The sequence below is a fragment of the Hordeum vulgare genome, chromosome 4H (assembly GCF_904849725.1).
Source record: "Hordeum vulgare subsp. vulgare chromosome 4H, MorexV3_pseudomolecules_assembly, whole genome shotgun sequence".
In the NCBI taxonomy this organism is placed as follows: domain Eukaryota; kingdom Viridiplantae; phylum Streptophyta; class Magnoliopsida; order Poales; family Poaceae; genus Hordeum; species Hordeum vulgare.
Window position 1 is genome coordinate 502,130,622 of NC_058521.1, and position 16,513 is coordinate 502,147,134.

Below are 16,513 nucleotides of genomic sequence, written 5' to 3' on the forward strand. Positions count from 1 at the left end.
CCATCTACAAGTTGTCCGCATCTGGCTGAGTCTGGATCCGCTGACTGGACCTTCTATTCGGGGTCATCGGATTCGGAATACCTCCAAACGCTATGACTTCATCAACAGAGAACTGTGTGGTACCTTGCTCGGTTGCCGCCACTTGTGCACTATCCGTGTCCACCTTCGACGCCAGTTCCAATCCATCCACTAGGACCGAAACATTAGTCTTAGGGGAGAGAGGGCTCGAGTGCACACCTCCTTCCAGCGCCAAGTTATCCACTGTTCTTTCGTCGGGAGAGAAAGTACTGGAGTTGCAACCACCATCCAGCGCCAGGTTGCCAGCAGTTCTAGCTCCAGCCAGATACTCCCCCAGCGACACAGCCGGTAGCACCTGCTTAGGTTGCAAAATAGTAAGATCAGCCTTACTACGTGGGTTCTTCCCTGGAAATCTAGGCAGCCTAGAACGAAGCAGGCCCTCTTTGTCTGCCGCCCCACGTGCTCCTCCAACCCTAGCTGGCGCGGAAGCGGGTTGAAGGAGCCAAACCTCAGGTCGTCCATAGGTGCATTAGCCGAGCGGCTACCCCGTGCACCAGTATTAGGTGAAGACAACGTGTGGTTCGGCTCCTTAGTGTTCACAGGCGGTTGATGAGTTTTTTCTGACTCCCTTGAACCAACAACATCATCTCCATCCGTCATATGGACGTCCTTGTCCGTCACACCCTCGTCGAACAGCGGAGGACTCTCAATCTCGAGCTGGAGAGTATATCGCATTCCCGCATGAGTCCATACAACCTCATCCGGAACTAGCTCAATATCAATCACACTAACCATCACCCTCGCAACACCTTTAGCTCTAGTGAACACCATATCCACTTCTTCTGTCTTCCCAATGAGCGACCCCAAGCTTCAAGTAACCAGAAAGTCATTGATCGCCTTGGACGAAGCTCCCGTGAAGCGAACCCAAATATGAGGTAGAGGCGCTCCTTGTGGCTTCTCCCTCTTCCAGGCATCAAACTCAAGCACACAGCTAGTGCTAGGCACTCGCACATGTCAAACTTGAGCAAACGAGCCAAATCCTCTTTGGTAGGGAAAACCACCTTGAATACATTTTCTGCAATCAAAACTGGTTCCCACCTAAATGTCGAGGATACCAGCTCCCGTAGCTGCTGCACCACCTGCTCAACAGTCATAGTTCCACGTGCCACGGTAGCAGTACCAGTGAAACCTGCATCCGGCGTGTGAACCGTTGCCGTAGCAGCCGACGACTCAAAAAACATTAGTTCCTGACAACAAACACCATAGATGGTCACCACCGGCATTTGTACAATCGTAAGAGGGCACTTAGCCGTGCCATGCTTGGGCTTCAAGAAAAACTCACAAAGCTCGGCCTTGCATTCGGAGACAAAGTGCCCCGTCTCACTGCACCAATAGCACGTCATTTTCTCCTTCTTGCGCGCCCATTTGGAGGGTCTGTCACCTCCTTCCCCTTTGCCAATAGCAATACTCTTATCGACCGGATTAGCATCAGCCTCATTGCCATGACCCTGGATGAGACTGGAATCCTTGACCGCCTCCTTTGCCAGTACCTCGTTGGGTTCATCTTTTTCCACTGGTGAATCCTGAGGAGGTATAGGGGGCTTCGGCTTCCTTCCTCCCCTCTACCACCCCAACTCTATCGAAATCCACCTCTCTTCGGATTGGAGGACCTGATATCCCCGACACAAATTTGCCAGGCGGTGCATTGAATCCATTGCCGCCTCCTCCATTATTCTACCAGGCGTAGCCACGCCCACCGCCCGAGGAGGAAGAACCTCGATGCTGACCATCCCCATAGGCGTTGACACCTCGATGCTGTCTGTTGGCCTCGGCCAAAGCTTGAGAGCCAGCCGACACACCAAAAGCCGCTGTCCTACCAGACTGCTTGGGAGGGCGATTTCCCTGCCCCGTCAGGCGCGCTGGAGGCTGCGCTGGTGGCGGTTGCTGGGGATGACCCCGTCCTGCCATGGCCACCGAAGAAACCCCGATGGGATGTATACGTGCTGCCCTTCCCGACTTCAACGAAGGAAAGCCTTTCTTTGATCGCTTAGGAACCCTAGTCCCTGGCGGCACGAGATGAGTCTCGTGCTCTACGACGATACTGCATGGCTGGGCAACGACGATAGCATGGGCTTCGGCCTCGTCCAAAGACCCGAGTGCTACATCGGTATCGCATGGAGGAACTTCGACATGGGCTTGGACTCCATCCTGGGCCACATACCCAGGTTCCACGAAACCCAAACCTGAAAGTGTCTCCTCAGGCCCGCAAACGACGCCAAGGAGTTCAAAAAATTTCTCCTGGAATCACACACTGATGGATCCATCGCCGTGGCCGGCGGCGGCCGAGCGGCGTTGCATCATTTCTTCTTCTTTTGTTGACATGATTCCAGCAGTTTTGATTGAAGAAATCTGAAAGAGTATAAGGCTGGAGATTTACCTTAGGGATCGGGTCGATCCATGGTTTAACCCCCTTAGCCGTTCCCATCTTCTTCTTCACCATTTGAATGTCCGATGCAAACTTGCAACCATGAATGACCGTAGCCGACATCATCAAGTTGGGGTTGTACCTCGCGTGATCATCAAATGAAGGGTTGTCCATCTCTTCCCCATCTTCATCTTCGTCACTCTGGTCAACCAAGACCCAAAAACGACCTCCAACCCGAGTAGATTTGGTGGTAAGATCACATACCGTGGCCGGCTCGCTGTCGATCTTTCTCGGTGACCATGGACTCCGCACGGACACAAGGAATCCATCTATCTCCAGCTCGTCCCCCTCCTTGGGGATCTCGTGTTGTTGCAGATATGTTCCTGCCAAGATGTCATGTTCATCATCTCTCACCGTAATCCAGCGCGAATCCTGGTGAAGGTAGATGAATCCTCGACGTCCGGTTCTTGAAACCAGAGCTTTGTCCACGTAGGAGATCTCCAATCGACGATGAGATCCCATCAGCGGTAGAAAGGAGAGATGCCGCAGACAGATCCGTCCCGTTCTCCTCGCAACGCCCCCTGCCGGCGGCGATCTCACAGATCGCCTAGCCGATCGCCTCGGGCGGCATCGCCTCTCCACGTCCCGTGCTTATTTTTGAATGAATCGATATTATACGGGATCTGCTAGAGATGCTCTTAGATTTGGATGAGCAACCCAAGGTTCTTTCTTCAGATGGGGACGTCATTCTTGTGCACGCCTTGCATTACCGTTCCCCTCTGCAATTTCTTCTGCATTCTTGTACACCAATCTTCTTCTTCCTGTCAGTGAATGATACCCGAGCCGTTGCGTATATCGAAAAAAAAAAGAAACACCAGACCGTCAATCATCTGTACGCAAGCCATTACTACGGTTCCCAAATCAAGTCGGCGACCAGCGCGACGGGCGACGCAGAGAGGCAAAGGGAAAACCCCGGATAAAGGAAACGAACAAATTATTATCCCCTTCCCGTACGATTCCTTCCATCCCTCGATCCCGTCACGTCTCTTCTCCCGAAACGCACCGCCTCCGTCTCCCTCTCCTCGTCTCCTCCCCCGTGCGTCCGATTCCCCTTCCCAACCAGACGAGCCGCAGTCCACCGCAAGTCACCTCCTCCCGCGAAACCCTCGCCCCGCCGCCGCCTCCTCCTCCTCACGCAACCCGCCCTTCGTCCCGCCGGCGCGCCGGCGCCCGCCGGTGCCCATCAGGTCGGTGCTGGACCCCGCCCCTCCCTCCCTTCCTCCCTTCCTCTTATCCGCTCACGACTCTTTTTCTATTTATTTATTTATTTTATTACGATTTATTTTGAGATGAAACCGAGCTCTGGCAAACCAGTTGATCTAGGTTTGGGTGTTTGCTGTTGGCCGGATGAGAGCTGTAGTGGTTGTTATGGCCATGCTTTATATGGTGGTACGGGCGATGGCTTTAGGGATTTTGCTACAAGTTAGCTCAAACGTGTTGTTTAGCTGCCGCCCTTGAGGCGCAGAGCACCGGATTGCTCCGCGTGACGACAACACAGAAGATGTGGAGGGAGATAGTCCGATTACGCCGGGCCTCTTGGCGGCGTGGTTGATTGATCAGTACGAAGGAACTTGATATGATTTAAGCTTAACATTGGTTAGTTTGATCCGCGCCTAACTGTTTGCTGCTTTTATGTTCACTGTATTTGCAATGATTTTCCAATCTACTTGCCTTATTAAGCTTGTTCAGAACTTGCCCTTGGGTATGTCCAGGTGGGAAAATATTGCTTGCGCATGACATCACTTCAGTTTCTTATACCTGCAGCCTGTAGATCTTCAGGAGCCTGGTGTTACTCAAAATGTGAGTCATTAACATCCTCTTCGTTCTCTTTATAGGTCATTTCCTGTGGCATGGCAAGGATTCCAATTGGCATTGGCTTTTCTTTCCATGAATGATGTCCTTCCCTTCGAAGGACACAAATTCACAAACAGTATTTAAGTGGCCTTGGAGAAGAGAATCGCCATTATCAGCACAACTGCTCATTGATATTCCACCTGAAATTGAGTTGTCGGACTACCGAAGGTTGCCAAGTTCTGGAAGCGAGAGCCCGTCTGGACTTCTCCATGGTGAAGGCGTCAAGGAAGAACCAATCCCTGACCTGGATATTTTCTTTGAAAGGCTTTATGAATATTTCTGCGCAAAAGGACTAAGGTGTATCGTTACCAAATGGATAATCGAGATTCTTAATGTACTGTTTACGGTATGCTGTATTGGGTTCTTCTTCTTATATGTTGATTGGAATGCCATCGGCCACTTGAAATGTGGTGTGGAGGCACTTGAGTCTGGAGAAAAACCATGTGATCTGATGGAAGCCATCAAGCATAATCCATTGGTACCCTTTACATTTCCTAAAATGGTCACTGTTGGATCGATGGTTATATTGGTAACATATGGACTTATCAACTTCCTCAAGTTCTTTGTACAACTGAAAAGTACACTAAATGCACGTGACTTCTACTATAATAGGTAATATTCAGCTTACTGCACATGCATGCATGTGTGTGTGTGTGTGTGTTAGCCCACAACAATTAATAATTTCACCCTTGTTCATTTTTGTTTTGTGTAGTCTTAAGATTACAGATCTCGAGATCCAGACGATATCATGGCCCAGAATAATCGAGAAGGTTGTCCTGCTACAAAAGTCTAAAAAACTCTGTGTTGTTAGGGATCTGTCGGAGCATGATATTATCATGAGAATAATGAGGAAAGAAAATTACTTGATAGGGATGGTGAATAAAGGCATTATCTCATTTCCAATTCGTCCTTGGCTTCCTGGTGCTGGTCCAACTGTCAAATCTCATGTACACGACAGAAGAAACCATGTGGTACTTCCAAAGGCCCTAGAATGGACCTTAAATTGGTGCATCTTCCAGAGTATGTTTGACAGGTAAACTTGTACTTCAGTATTTATAAGTATTGACTACTCTTTAGTAATTTGTTTATTTGAACAAGTATTAAACTATTTGAAATACTATTTGTTCGGCTAAAATTATTTTCACTATCTGAATGGTTATGCTTGTATTTGCTTTTGTACACTGTGCCCCTGCTTTTGATATAGCCTCAAGCAAGCAAACACGCCCTTAGGCAGTCCGTATAAGCTGTTAATCCACTGCCTGATCAACGACTTAAATTTGGGGCAACTAAGCCATATGTACTGTCTAAACGTTGGTAGTATTCGCCATTCACTACATATAGTACAAGAATTACTTGTTTACAAGCTACCAAATGTGTAGTACGATGCAGAATATAGTCCAAGCTTCATTGCTTTACAGATAATTTTCTAGATAACCAGTTACAGTACACCTTATTTATTTAGATCAATCACTTATTTGTCAATTCACGTATAGCAGTACTAATGCATGATGAAATCTAACTTCTACGCACTATTTCAGATCTCACTCAATAAGTCGTGTAACAGCATCCTATGCATCATGATCCTACTGTGTATTTATCTATACCCTTGTTCAAAGATCAGGCTTGGATTGAGGGGACACAAGGATGCACCAAGTGGTCACGATGCGTAGTATACGTTGCCTTAGATGTTAGCACCTACAGGCTGCAGCTGCATATGTAGTTATGTACTCATGATATTTCTGCAAATTCAATGTGCATGTCATCCCACTGTGAAGCTGTAGGAAGAACCCACACATTGCTTTTGGATGGTTGCATAGATTTTCTTTGGTTAAAGGAGTTTTTCTCTATTGGTGAACTTTAGTTCCTTACACTGAGTACCAGTATCCTTTGCTTTGCAGCAAATTCTGTGTTCGAAAAGATTTTCTAGCAAGCCCAGCTGCATTGAAAAAACGACTTGTATTTGTTGGCATTGCAATGCTGATTCTGTCGCCCTGCCTTGTAATTTTCCCATTGGTCTACCTCATTCTGAGACATGCTGAAGAAATTTATAATCATCCCAGTACAGCATCATCCAGAAGGTGGTCAAATTTATCAAGGTGGATTTTCAGGGAGTATAATGAGGTAGCTTCTCACGCAGAACTCGTTAATTCTAGTCACCACTACTACTACTATTGACTGATTTAAATGAATACTTGACATCGTTTACCTCTTACTTTTACGATTTGTGCGGCTAACAAGCCTCATATTAGCTGCAAGCAACTTGTGTCTGTTGAGAGCTATACATACTATGCTGTTTACCTTAGTTGTCTCTAAAACTCTACAATAATTTCAGGTAGACCATTTCTTCAGACATAGGATGAACAACAGTGCTGTGCATTCGTTGAATTACTTGAAACAATTTCCTACCCCACTGATTTCCATCATAGCAAAATTTGTATCTTTTGTTTCTGGTGGTTTGGCTGGTGCTCTTATAATTATGGGATTTCTTGGCGAATCCATCCTCGAGGGACATGTAAGTTCTTTGTCGGCACTTTTTGGCTTTCTGTTACTTGCATCTCATCCAGCTTCTAATATTTCACATCCATAACTTCTGAAGATTTTCGGAAGGAATCTATTCTGGTATACTATTGTTTTTGGAACAATAGCAGCTATAAGTCGAAAAGTAGTGGCTGATGAACTTCAAGTAATTGACCCAGAAGGGGCTATGTGCCTTGTTATCCAGCAAACCCATTACATGCCGAGGCGGTGGCGTGGTAAAGAAAGCAGTGAACTGGTTCGGAAAGAATTTGAAACACTATTTCAGGTACCTGAATTCAGCTAGTGCTGTTTTGATTAAGATAAATACTATTCTGTGGCATTTTGGCTGTTGATAATTACTCCCTCCGTAGACTAATATAGGAGCATTTAGAACACTACTTCAGTAATCTAAACACTCTTATATTAGTTTACAGAGGGAGTATAATAGTTAAAGTTCTTCTTCTAGAATGGGACAATGAAATTAATTAATAGGTGAATATATATGTGACATTTTTCCCTGATAGAGATATGACAATGTTGAGCTTTCAAGTTTTTTTCCATCTCTTTCAGTTAAAGAGTGATAAATCTAAAAAAAGAGTTTAGTTTTGGTGTTCAGATTAACAGGACTCAGCAAAGTGGTTTGCTTCCTAGATATCATCTGCCACCTGCATTAGATTTTTGTCGATGGTTGAGATTCAGAATATATCTGTATTGGCTATGTGGTTTGTATTTTCTATATAGCTCTGAGAAGTGTCTTGTTAAATTGTGAATGCAGTATACCATAGTAATGCTATTAGAAGAGATGGCCTCCATTTTCATCACTCCTTACTTGCTCATCTTTGAGGTGCCAAAGGTAATGGTCTGAACTAGCACAATGAATGTGTTTCTCTACAGTTTCATAACAGCTGTGAATTCTTATAAATTTACAGCGTGTTGATGACATTCTGCACTTCATCTCGGACTTCACAATTTATGTAGATGGTGTGGGGGATGTATGCAGGTCAGTTGCTGAAGTTTCTTCTGAATTTATGTTCTGACCATCTATCATTGTTGAGCTTCTGCAACACTTAACATAATTGCTTTGCTGTGTTTCAATAGTTTAAGCTTGTTTGACTTTAGAAGACACGGTAATAAAAACTATGGTTCTCCATTTGATGCACCTAAAAACCTGAGGAGCTCCCAAGGGAAAATGGAGAAATCATTCTTAAGGTAAATTAGACTTTCAAGTATTTCACATTCTTCTTACTAGCTTGGTGTACTTGAGTAGTTTCGCGCAAAAAAGGTGTGCTTAAGTTGTTATTTTCCTGGAAGTATGTATTTCTTCTGGAGTCCCATTCTCAGAAGATGTTAATCCTTATAAAAAATAACAAGTTTTTATTATCCTGGAAGTATGTATTTCTTCTGGAGTCCCATTCTCAGAAGATGTTATTCATCCTTTAAAAAAAATAACAATGTGTCTAAATTGTGCAAAATATGGAAAATGTTAGCTATTTTTTTAAAACAATGTGTATTTTCAATGCTTTTTAAATTTGAGGCAATACAATATAGCAGAAAGTGTTTCTCTCCTAAGACATGACATACTATTTTTAATCTTGTATGTCTTGAAACCATGTTATCATTCTGTTAGTATTACCCCAAAAGAACGCTGTTATTCTGTTAGTGTTACCTTATGGTTGTAGTGGGACAATGCAGAGGTATAGCACTGATCTCGAAGCTAGTATCATCAAATTTTCCTAATTAGGCCACCATTCACACTGTCACACATAACACCAACAGAAACAAGATTGAAGTCTAACAATATTACATGATTGTTTGCAGTTTTCAGAGTGTTTATCCATCATTGGCATCAAATGCAGACGGCAAACAATTCTTACATAATCTACAGAAGTTCAAGGAAAGACAAATACGTCAACAAGCTGTTGCACAATATCAGGCAATGGAAGCATCAGGCTTTGTGGACAGCACAGGTCAAAGGGATGATATCTTCCATCAACTACTCCCAAGTATCATCCGTAACCATGCGGAGGCCTTCCCACCTGCTGGTTATAACTTGGATCCCTTAGGATTGCTGGACACAGATCAAAGAATTCACCCATATATTCTCGATTGGTATTACATGCGCCATTCACCACACTTGGATAGAACTGAAGCTCCCCTTTTCGACGAAGCATCCCTCGAGGCTGGTCAGAACTCAAATCAACTAGCAAGGGAAACATCTGAGCTTGAAGAGGATGAAAATTATTACTCTGATCTGTACGGAAGGGTTCAGAGTCATATGGGAGCATCTACATCAAGCACTTTGTTTCAGCAAGCTTCTACAAAGCACGATGGTAACGAAGACAGTTCCGCGGGCAACTGGTGGAACCAGGGCCCTGCATCTCCCCTTGATCCGCAAGGCAGTTTTCTTGAGCCTCCAGCATTTGGATATCACAATATGGCAGGCAATAGCCATTCCAGCCACCACAGTGGTGATATATCAGAGGGAAGCGAGGGAGATCTGCAGCAGGGCGATAACAGAAGCAGCAGCACCAGCAGCTGGAGAAATCCTCCACGAGCCTTGTCCAAGACGAGGTATATGGATGACTCCTACATCGAGGAAGGGCTGGGTCTTCATTTCGCCGATGTCCTTCGCAAGGACGGCGACGACGAACGACCCGGAGTAGCTGCTGATGCCTACGACCGCACGCCGGCCGGCCTTCCCGTAAGAATAATACCTCGAAGCAGTGACCCAGTGTAGGCTCGAAAAAAGGAAAAAAAAAACTGACAAAAATAGTTGATGCTTGCTCGTGCGCTGTCGCAACCGGCTGTGTGAACCACACGCCTTCGTCACTTGATATAAGCTGGCAAACGGCCACAAATTCTTTTGTACATACCTACTACAGATGGGTTACGTCGCTGTATATATATGATGCCCTTGTCCAGCCCCGCTTTAGTGGGCTGGGGAAGAACCATTCTTTCATAGCGCGCGGTGCATCTGTCTAATACTTGCTCACAGTCTGGCTGTGCTAGGCCAAATCAATCTACGCAACATACTTTGCTGAGACTGAGAGGGTTTAGCATCAGCTATCACATAATGAGTATTAAATGTTGCTCAACCTGCCATGATCCGATCATGACCGTGACGCAGCGAGTTCTTGAGCTGTCGTTTTGAATGCCCCCGGGAATCAATTACTAGCAAGTGCTGGAGTACACTCCTCTAGAGGGCCAGACAAGAAGCGAGCGGCCTGCGTATCCTTGTCGAAATCGAAGCCAGCAGGGGCGTCGTCCTCGTCAGGACGATGCCGCCTCGATAGTAGGTGAGCGAAAGCAGGTTGCATACGCAACATGCGTGCCAAGCATCCGGTCGCCCCTGCCGCTGGACAAGCTGATCGACATGCCGGGCCAGCTCAGATCCGGGCCGACACGACGCCAGGAGCCCCTCGACACCGCCACTCAGTGCCACCTATTCCTAGTACGAACGGTTTCCCCCCAGCACTCGATCCGGATACACATATCCATCCTGTAAAGAGCATGCAAGCCTCTTCATCGACCGCTCCAGCTTGCAGCTCGCCGACGGTAACCAGCCATCATCGCAGCACCAGTACGGCCCATCGTAATTTGCAAAGAGAGGGAGAGAGAGAGAGGGACCTCTCGCCCAGTTGTCAACTTGTGTCTTGTGGTTGATTTGGTTTGATTAAACGGTAACGATGGCTGCCGACGAGCCCAAGGTGGCTGTAATTCCCCGCACGTTTTGCTCCGCGTGCACTGACTGACCGACGCCGCAACCACCACCGGTCGTCCTCGCCCAGATCCGATCTCCTGCGGGGTGACGGACGAGGAAACCAGCGGCCTCGTCCGGACCCCACCCCACCAAACCAAACCAGACCAACGCCGTCTCAGATCTCCAGCGACGAAACCAACTTGTTACTTTGTTAGCCTGTCCTTTTCGTCGCCCAGTTCGCAGCTGCCCCGAAAGCAAATATCGTCGGTACTGCCGCCGCCGCTGCTGCTGCTAGCTATCACTGTGCCAAGCGTGCTTCTGGTGTGGTTCGATCAACGGCGGTTGGGGCGGTAGGTCGGTGGTGGTTGGTTGGCATCCACTCTCCAGTCTCCACCAGACCCTTCTGCTTCTTCTGCATGCGCGCGTGACCCGGTCGGCTGGTTTTTAAAAGTTTATTTGCTGCCTTCGCGATGGAGGCCAACGGCGAAAATTCTCGTGAAAGCAAGGCACGATGCATACGTGGTCGGCTGCGGCGACCCTTGGCATGTTTCTTTTTCCGGGGGCAGACAGGGTCGTGCCACCCATGGACGCCTCGTGGATCACTGGCCAGCCGCAGGTCGATTTTGTAGCGCGGCTGATGCTGAAACACAACGAACGAATCGCCGCTGGATAGAGAAACCAACTTTTCTGCAGGGTTTCTTGTCTTTTCTTTTTCTTTTTGTGGGCTTGCAGGGTTTCTTGTCGCGGTGGAGGATCGTTGGGTGGCTGCAAAGTTCAAACAAAATCGCGTCAAAACGATCGTCATACTTGGTCGATTAATCTTCCTTTTGGCCTACATTTGGACTTTTCATAATGCCGGTTTGCGACGTTTATCATTTTATAGCTTCTCTTGTCTTGACACATGGCAGCACCTTGGAAATGCTGTTGCGTCATTGCAGTTTGAAATGTCCACTGACATATTGTATGAAGGGTACGTAACATAAATACTTGATTCCGCTGGGATGCTTTTCAGATTCAGGGTATGTCACGAGTTGTTTCTTTATGAAGACCTAGCTCTGCTCTTATGGGCTAATCATCTGCAAACATAGCATGGCACACTAGTGAAATATGGAAACTCCAGCTTTAAGGCCTTATTTGGTTCGAAGGAAATAGGAAGGAAGCTTTTGGTTCAAAAGAATGTAGGGAAGGAATTTTTTCCATTTAAACAAAGCTTTAGAGGAAAGAGACAGGGATGTTAGAATCCAGTTGAACTTCTTTATAAAATTCCTATGCACAAAAAATGAGACCGAGATCCTTATTGACATAATAACGTGCTAATGAATAACAGTAATACTTTTCCACATGGTTTGATTTTAATTTAACAGTGTTTATTAGAATTTTTTTGTGTCTTTTATTTATTCTTATGCACCAAACACCCGAGTATATGGAATTTATATGTTTTTCAGTTCGTAGCAGTAGCAGCGTCCAACACACAACTTTAATCAATACATGCAACTCTAAAAGATTATATTCTCAGGTACTTCTCTGGGGCAACTTTCTACGTATGATTTTCAGGTATTTAGAGCCTGTTCGGAAATAGTCCGGCTCCTCGGAATCCTCAACTCCATCTCCTCCATCCGAAATGCTGCTCCTTGTGAATCGGGAGCTTCAGGAGAAACTGTTCGGCAGGCAGCTTCGCTACCCATTCACGAGGAGAGGCAGAAGCGAGCTAGTCGGACGCTGCAGCTCGAACCGTTTTTCACTTCCCGATGGCAATTCCTTTGTAAATTTTACCAACTCTGTGATTTGAAAGATGTGAGATCCTGAAAACGACGGCTCCGTAAAATTGCACTGTAGCCGGAATTTCAACTCCACGGAGTTCAAGCGTTCGGCGCTGCTCTGCCGGCTCCGGGAGCGGAGTTCAGGAGTGGAGAGAGTCCGAACACGCTCTTAATCTAAAAATCCCTCCCTTTTTACTATATCGGCAGCTTAATTTGTGAACGTGTAAAACAACTGGTACAAGGAACTAAAGCACTAGTATAGCATAGTACGTATATGTACAAATCCTATTTACATCGTTCTATTTGTCTACTTGCACGTAAATGGAACATACGTATATACACGACCACCAGCAACTTCCTCGTGTCTGCTATGTACACGTAACCACTAGGCCTAGGAAATAAGACCTACTCCTAGTTAATACTGTATTTTACAAACTAACCCCTGTACCGTCCCATATTCACACAGCCATCCCGTCCGACACGCGTCTTCCTCCTCCGGTCCTTCAGGAGCAGGATCTGATGAGGCCGAGGTTGTAGAGGTTCTTCTTCACGAGGCTGCCCAGCGAGAAGAGGCCTGCGCCGGCGCCGGCGCCGGCGTCCCCCTCCGTCGAGCAGAGGCGGGGCCACCGCTCCTCGTCCACCCGGAGGCAGTCGGTGCCGACGCCGTGGATGACCTCGTCGATGGTCTTGGGGTCGGCGGGGCGGCCGGCCACGTCCGTGACGTGGAAGACGTTCACCGCCATGTCGCCCCTGGTGGTGATCTCGGCGTGCGTGACCGAGAGGCCGTTCTCCCGGAACACCCGCGTCACGTAGGCGAGCAGCCCGCGCCGGTCGGAGATGCGCAGCTCCAGCCTCACGCCCTGCACGCAACCAAGGAGGAGGATCGCGTTAGATGGACGTGGATTTCGGCCGAACACATGGCGCGCAGGTGGAAAGTTGGGCGGAAAGGGACTCCTTGGTGGGGAATCGGGTGCTTTTTTGTCCAGGGTGGCGTGGCATGGAGGGCAAGGAAAGGAGATATTCAATTGGGACCGGACGGACGCACCTCGGACGCGCGCCTCTCGATCGCCGCTTGCAGGCATTGGATCACCCGCTGCCTCTCGCCCTCCGAGCTGATCGCCCGCCCGTCCAGCCGCCGGATGTAGAATTCCTGCGCCCAAAGGCACAAAGCAAACGGAGATCGGATCAGAGCAGTTACATGGAGTAATCTCAATTCCTTCTTGCAGCGCAGGAGATAAACATTTCGACGCTAATCATCATATAGTATGATTTTAGGAGATATACTACTGGCGTGATCTCTGATGTGATTGAGGTGAAACTTTAATTCCATTTCCTATTTAACAGGGAGAAACTATTCCATTTGAACCTTTTGCCCGCTCAGAGTAAAGTTTGGAGCCAACGTAACATAAGAACTGTGGTAGAATTGAATCGAGCAAGTAGCCGACGAGGACAGATTGATGGAAGGGCAAAGAAACGTCTAGGAAGCCCGGGCCAAGAACTACTATCAAGAGGGGAATTTAAAGCTCCCCGAAATACGGGGCACACAACCTGCTCCAAGGAGAAGAAGAATCCTGTAGACCGATTGAACAAGAAGCTGGTAGAAGCCTCACCTGCTGCGCGTGATCGCCGTCGGTGTCGAAGGTGCCGTGGTACACCACGTAGTCCAGGTCCGTCAAGGTGCAGACCACGTCGAACAGCAGCTTCGGCCGGTCGCGGCAGCTCACGGTCACCACCGAGTACCCCCTTTCCCCCCACTCCTGCACCGCCACTGCCGTGGCCGCCGTCGTCGGGCCCTCCGAGGGGGCGCGGCGGTCGGCCTCCCTGTCCTCGCTTAGCAGCTGGTGGAGCCTCCGGTCCAGGTTGCCGACCGCCGCGGCGTCGAGCAGTACCGTCCTCGCGCCGCGCGCGCCGCCGCGGAGGACGTGCCTGAGCCGGGACTCGATGCGCCTGATCCGGGCCGCGTCGTGGATGGGCGCGCCGGTGTCCTCGTCGCGGACGAACACCAGGGCGGCCACGCGGCCGCCGTGCGTCCAGGCCTTGGCGTCCACGGTGCTGCAGCGCAGGTCGTGCAGCACGGCGAACACCTCCGAGAGCAGCCCCGGGCGGTCGACGCCGATGAGCTCCAGCAGGCAGAGCGCCTCCTTGGCGGGCGGCAATGCGTCGGTCGCGGCCGCCGCGGCGGCGAGCGAGGAGTCGAGGCGGACGAGCAGCTTGTCGGCGTCGGCGACCTTGCGTCCCGCGGCGTCGGTGACGTGGAACACGTCCATGAACCACCGGCCGTCGTCGGACGAGATGTAGCCCTTGCGGACGCAGACGCCGTGCTCCGACAGCGCGGCCACCGCCTCCAGCAGCACGCCGTGCTTCCGCGCGCTGTGCACCTGCACCAGCGTCGCCGTCTCGCACACCCCGTTGTCGACCACCACGCTGCACCGCCGCGCAAGCACCCAAACGCTCAGCAAAGCCGCTCGAGATCGACGCAAGAAAGAAAACCAAAGAAGCGCGTCGCCAAATTGGAACCCCCCCACCCGCGCCCAATCTACTCACCTCGGGGTGTTCATGTGGCGGACGAAGAGCTCGTACACCTCGGAGGGATGGCAGCGCTCCATGGCCGGAGCCCGATGGGTCGCCGCTTCAGTTTCCTTCCTTCCGCGGCGGTTTCTTGCCCTCCTCCCTCCTGGCCGCTTTCCTTTTTTCCCCACCCAACCAAAGGGGAGGGGAGGGGAGGGGAGGAGGAGGAAGGAAGGTTTGGGTTGGGTGGGCGGAGCGGTTCAAAAATCGGGCGTGGAGACGGTGGGTTTTGGGCGCCGGTGTGCGTATCGCGGCGCGGGCAGCCGGTTTTGTGTGGGGATGGCCGGTGTTGTCTCGGTCAGCGTCGGCTAAAACGGGCGGAGAAAAGAAAATCAAGCCCCCCACCCCCAACCAAATCCTCGCGATTCCAGGCGTGGATTTGGGTTTTTGGCTCCCGGAGTCAAACCGCGGTCGCTGCCCAGGACGGACCGGGCAAATGGACTTGGACTGGCGACTGGGCTGGTCTGGTGTGTGTGTGCGCGTTGCGTTCACCGAGAAACGCTCAGGGCTGCTGCGGATGGAAACGGCGGGAGGCTGCGGCGTGTGGGGAGTTTTTGTAGGAGATCCCGGCGAGGGGAACCACCGACCGAGGGACTGACTGACAGGGGCGTGGGTGAGTGAGTGGCCCGTGCGTGGCTGCCACCGGTCACCACGTACGCACGCACGCACGTCGTGCCTTTTCAGATTCTTTCTTGCGTCTGGGTGCAACTTTGCTTTGCTCTGCTCTAGACTAGAGACTACTCTGCTCGACTCCAGTGCTGTATTAGTCTAATCGTGACAGAGGATTATGGAGAGTTGCTCTTACGTGCTTGACTGTTTTTTTTCATACGTCGGTTTCGAAGAATAGACTGAAAACATTTAACGCCTGACTGAACGTTCGGCGAAATGCTGACTCGTATGCACTCCGTTGATGCATTCCAGCAGCCATGTATGTATTGTAGAGTAACTTGGAAAGCATGGCAAGCTACAACGCACGCACGGGAGGGAAGGGTTTAGAGAAACAGGGGAAAGGGAGAGCCGCGGCGGCACCGACCCCGGTCAACAACCGCGTCCAGAAAGGACGACACACACGCGGAGCTCCTTCACACCAATCCCATGCCACCGCTCGCGGCCACACCTGCCGCGACTGGCCCCGCCTCCACCCAACGGTGGCCGCGTCACGCACCCGTCTGTTCGTACGTGTCGCCCATGGCCCAGTGCCACCGCCTCTCCCTTCTTTCTTGCCATCCAAGCTAACCATCACCTGGAACCCGCTCGACCTTTTTCTTCTTCCTTCTCTATAAGCCGTCGCGGCCAAAAAGATTCACCCGGTGAATAAAAATGTTTCTTAAAAAAAAAAACGGTGACTGAAAATCCTGCTTCCGTACTCGACACCTGTAATTTAGCGTAGCCTTTTTCTTTAATACAACATAGACGTAAACACTCATATATATATATATAACGTGTTTGATAGCCTGCATAGAGAATGTATGAGCCCAAAAATTCTCTTTTCGACTCACTTTTCGCTGTTTGGTACGGTGTATGGGTTGAGAAGAGCATACATCAACTGATGCAAAAAAGAGGCATTTGCATAGCTGAGCCCAATACCCCCGCGGAGATGAGCTGAGCAGA

The 16,513-nt window shown here is 49.4% G+C and overlaps 2 protein-coding genes across 2 annotated transcripts; one reads left to right on the forward strand and one right to left on the reverse strand.

The window, feature by feature from the left end:
• Positions 1–3,456: 3,456 nt before the first annotated feature.
• On the forward strand, positions 3,457–9,833 carry LOC123449155 (autophagy-related protein 9). Its single transcript, XM_045126261.1, has 10 exons — positions 3,457–3,690; positions 4,339–4,969; positions 5,070–5,390; positions 6,256–6,478; positions 6,690–6,869; positions 6,954–7,160; positions 7,650–7,727; positions 7,804–7,874; positions 7,973–8,083; positions 8,693–9,833. Exons 2-10 carry the CDS (start codon positions 4,395–4,397, stop codon positions 9,609–9,611), a joined length of 2,685 nt encoding a protein of 894 aa, XP_044982196.1. The 5' UTR covers positions 3,457–3,690; positions 4,339–4,394; the 3' UTR covers positions 9,612–9,833.
• A 2,737-nt stretch (positions 9,834–12,570) lies between these two features.
• LOC123449156 (ACT domain-containing protein ACR8-like) lies at positions 12,571–15,463 on the reverse strand. Its single transcript, XM_045126262.1, has 4 exons — positions 14,879–15,463; positions 13,945–14,758; positions 13,380–13,484; positions 12,571–13,194 (listed from the first exon to the last, which is right to left on the reverse strand). The coding sequence occupies exons 1-4, from the start codon at positions 14,938–14,940 to the stop codon at positions 12,838–12,840; spliced, it is 1,338 nt and encodes a 445-aa protein (XP_044982197.1). The 5' UTR covers positions 14,941–15,463; the 3' UTR covers positions 12,571–12,837.
• Between the last annotated feature and the right edge of the window lie 1,050 nt (positions 15,464–16,513).

Excerpts from the sequence above, each read along its gene's own strand:
- LOC123449155 (XM_045126261.1), top strand. The coding sequence starts at position 4,395 with ATGATGTCCTTCCCTTCGAAGGACACAAATTCACAAACAGTATTTAAG. Across the intron at positions 6,870-6,953 it reads AATCCATCCTCGAGGGACAT|ATTTTCGGAAGGAATCTATT; the intron begins GTAAGTTCTTTG and ends TAACTTCTGAAG. Across the intron at positions 8,084-8,692 it reads ATGGAGAAATCATTCTTAAG|TTTTCAGAGTGTTTATCCAT; the intron begins GTAAATTAGACT and ends GATTGTTTGCAG.
- LOC123449156 (XM_045126262.1), bottom strand. The coding sequence starts at position 14,940 with ATGGAGCGCTGCCATCCCTCCGAGGTGTACGAGCTCTTCGTCCGCCAC. Across the intron at positions 14,759-14,878 it reads CGCCACATGAACACCCCGAG|CGTGGTGGTCGACAACGGGG; the intron begins GTGAGTAGATTG and ends GCGGCGGTGCAG. Across the intron at positions 13,195-13,379 it reads TCGAGAGGCGCGCGTCCGAG|GGCGTGAGGCTGGAGCTGCG; the intron begins GTGCGTCCGTCC and ends GGTTGCGTGCAG.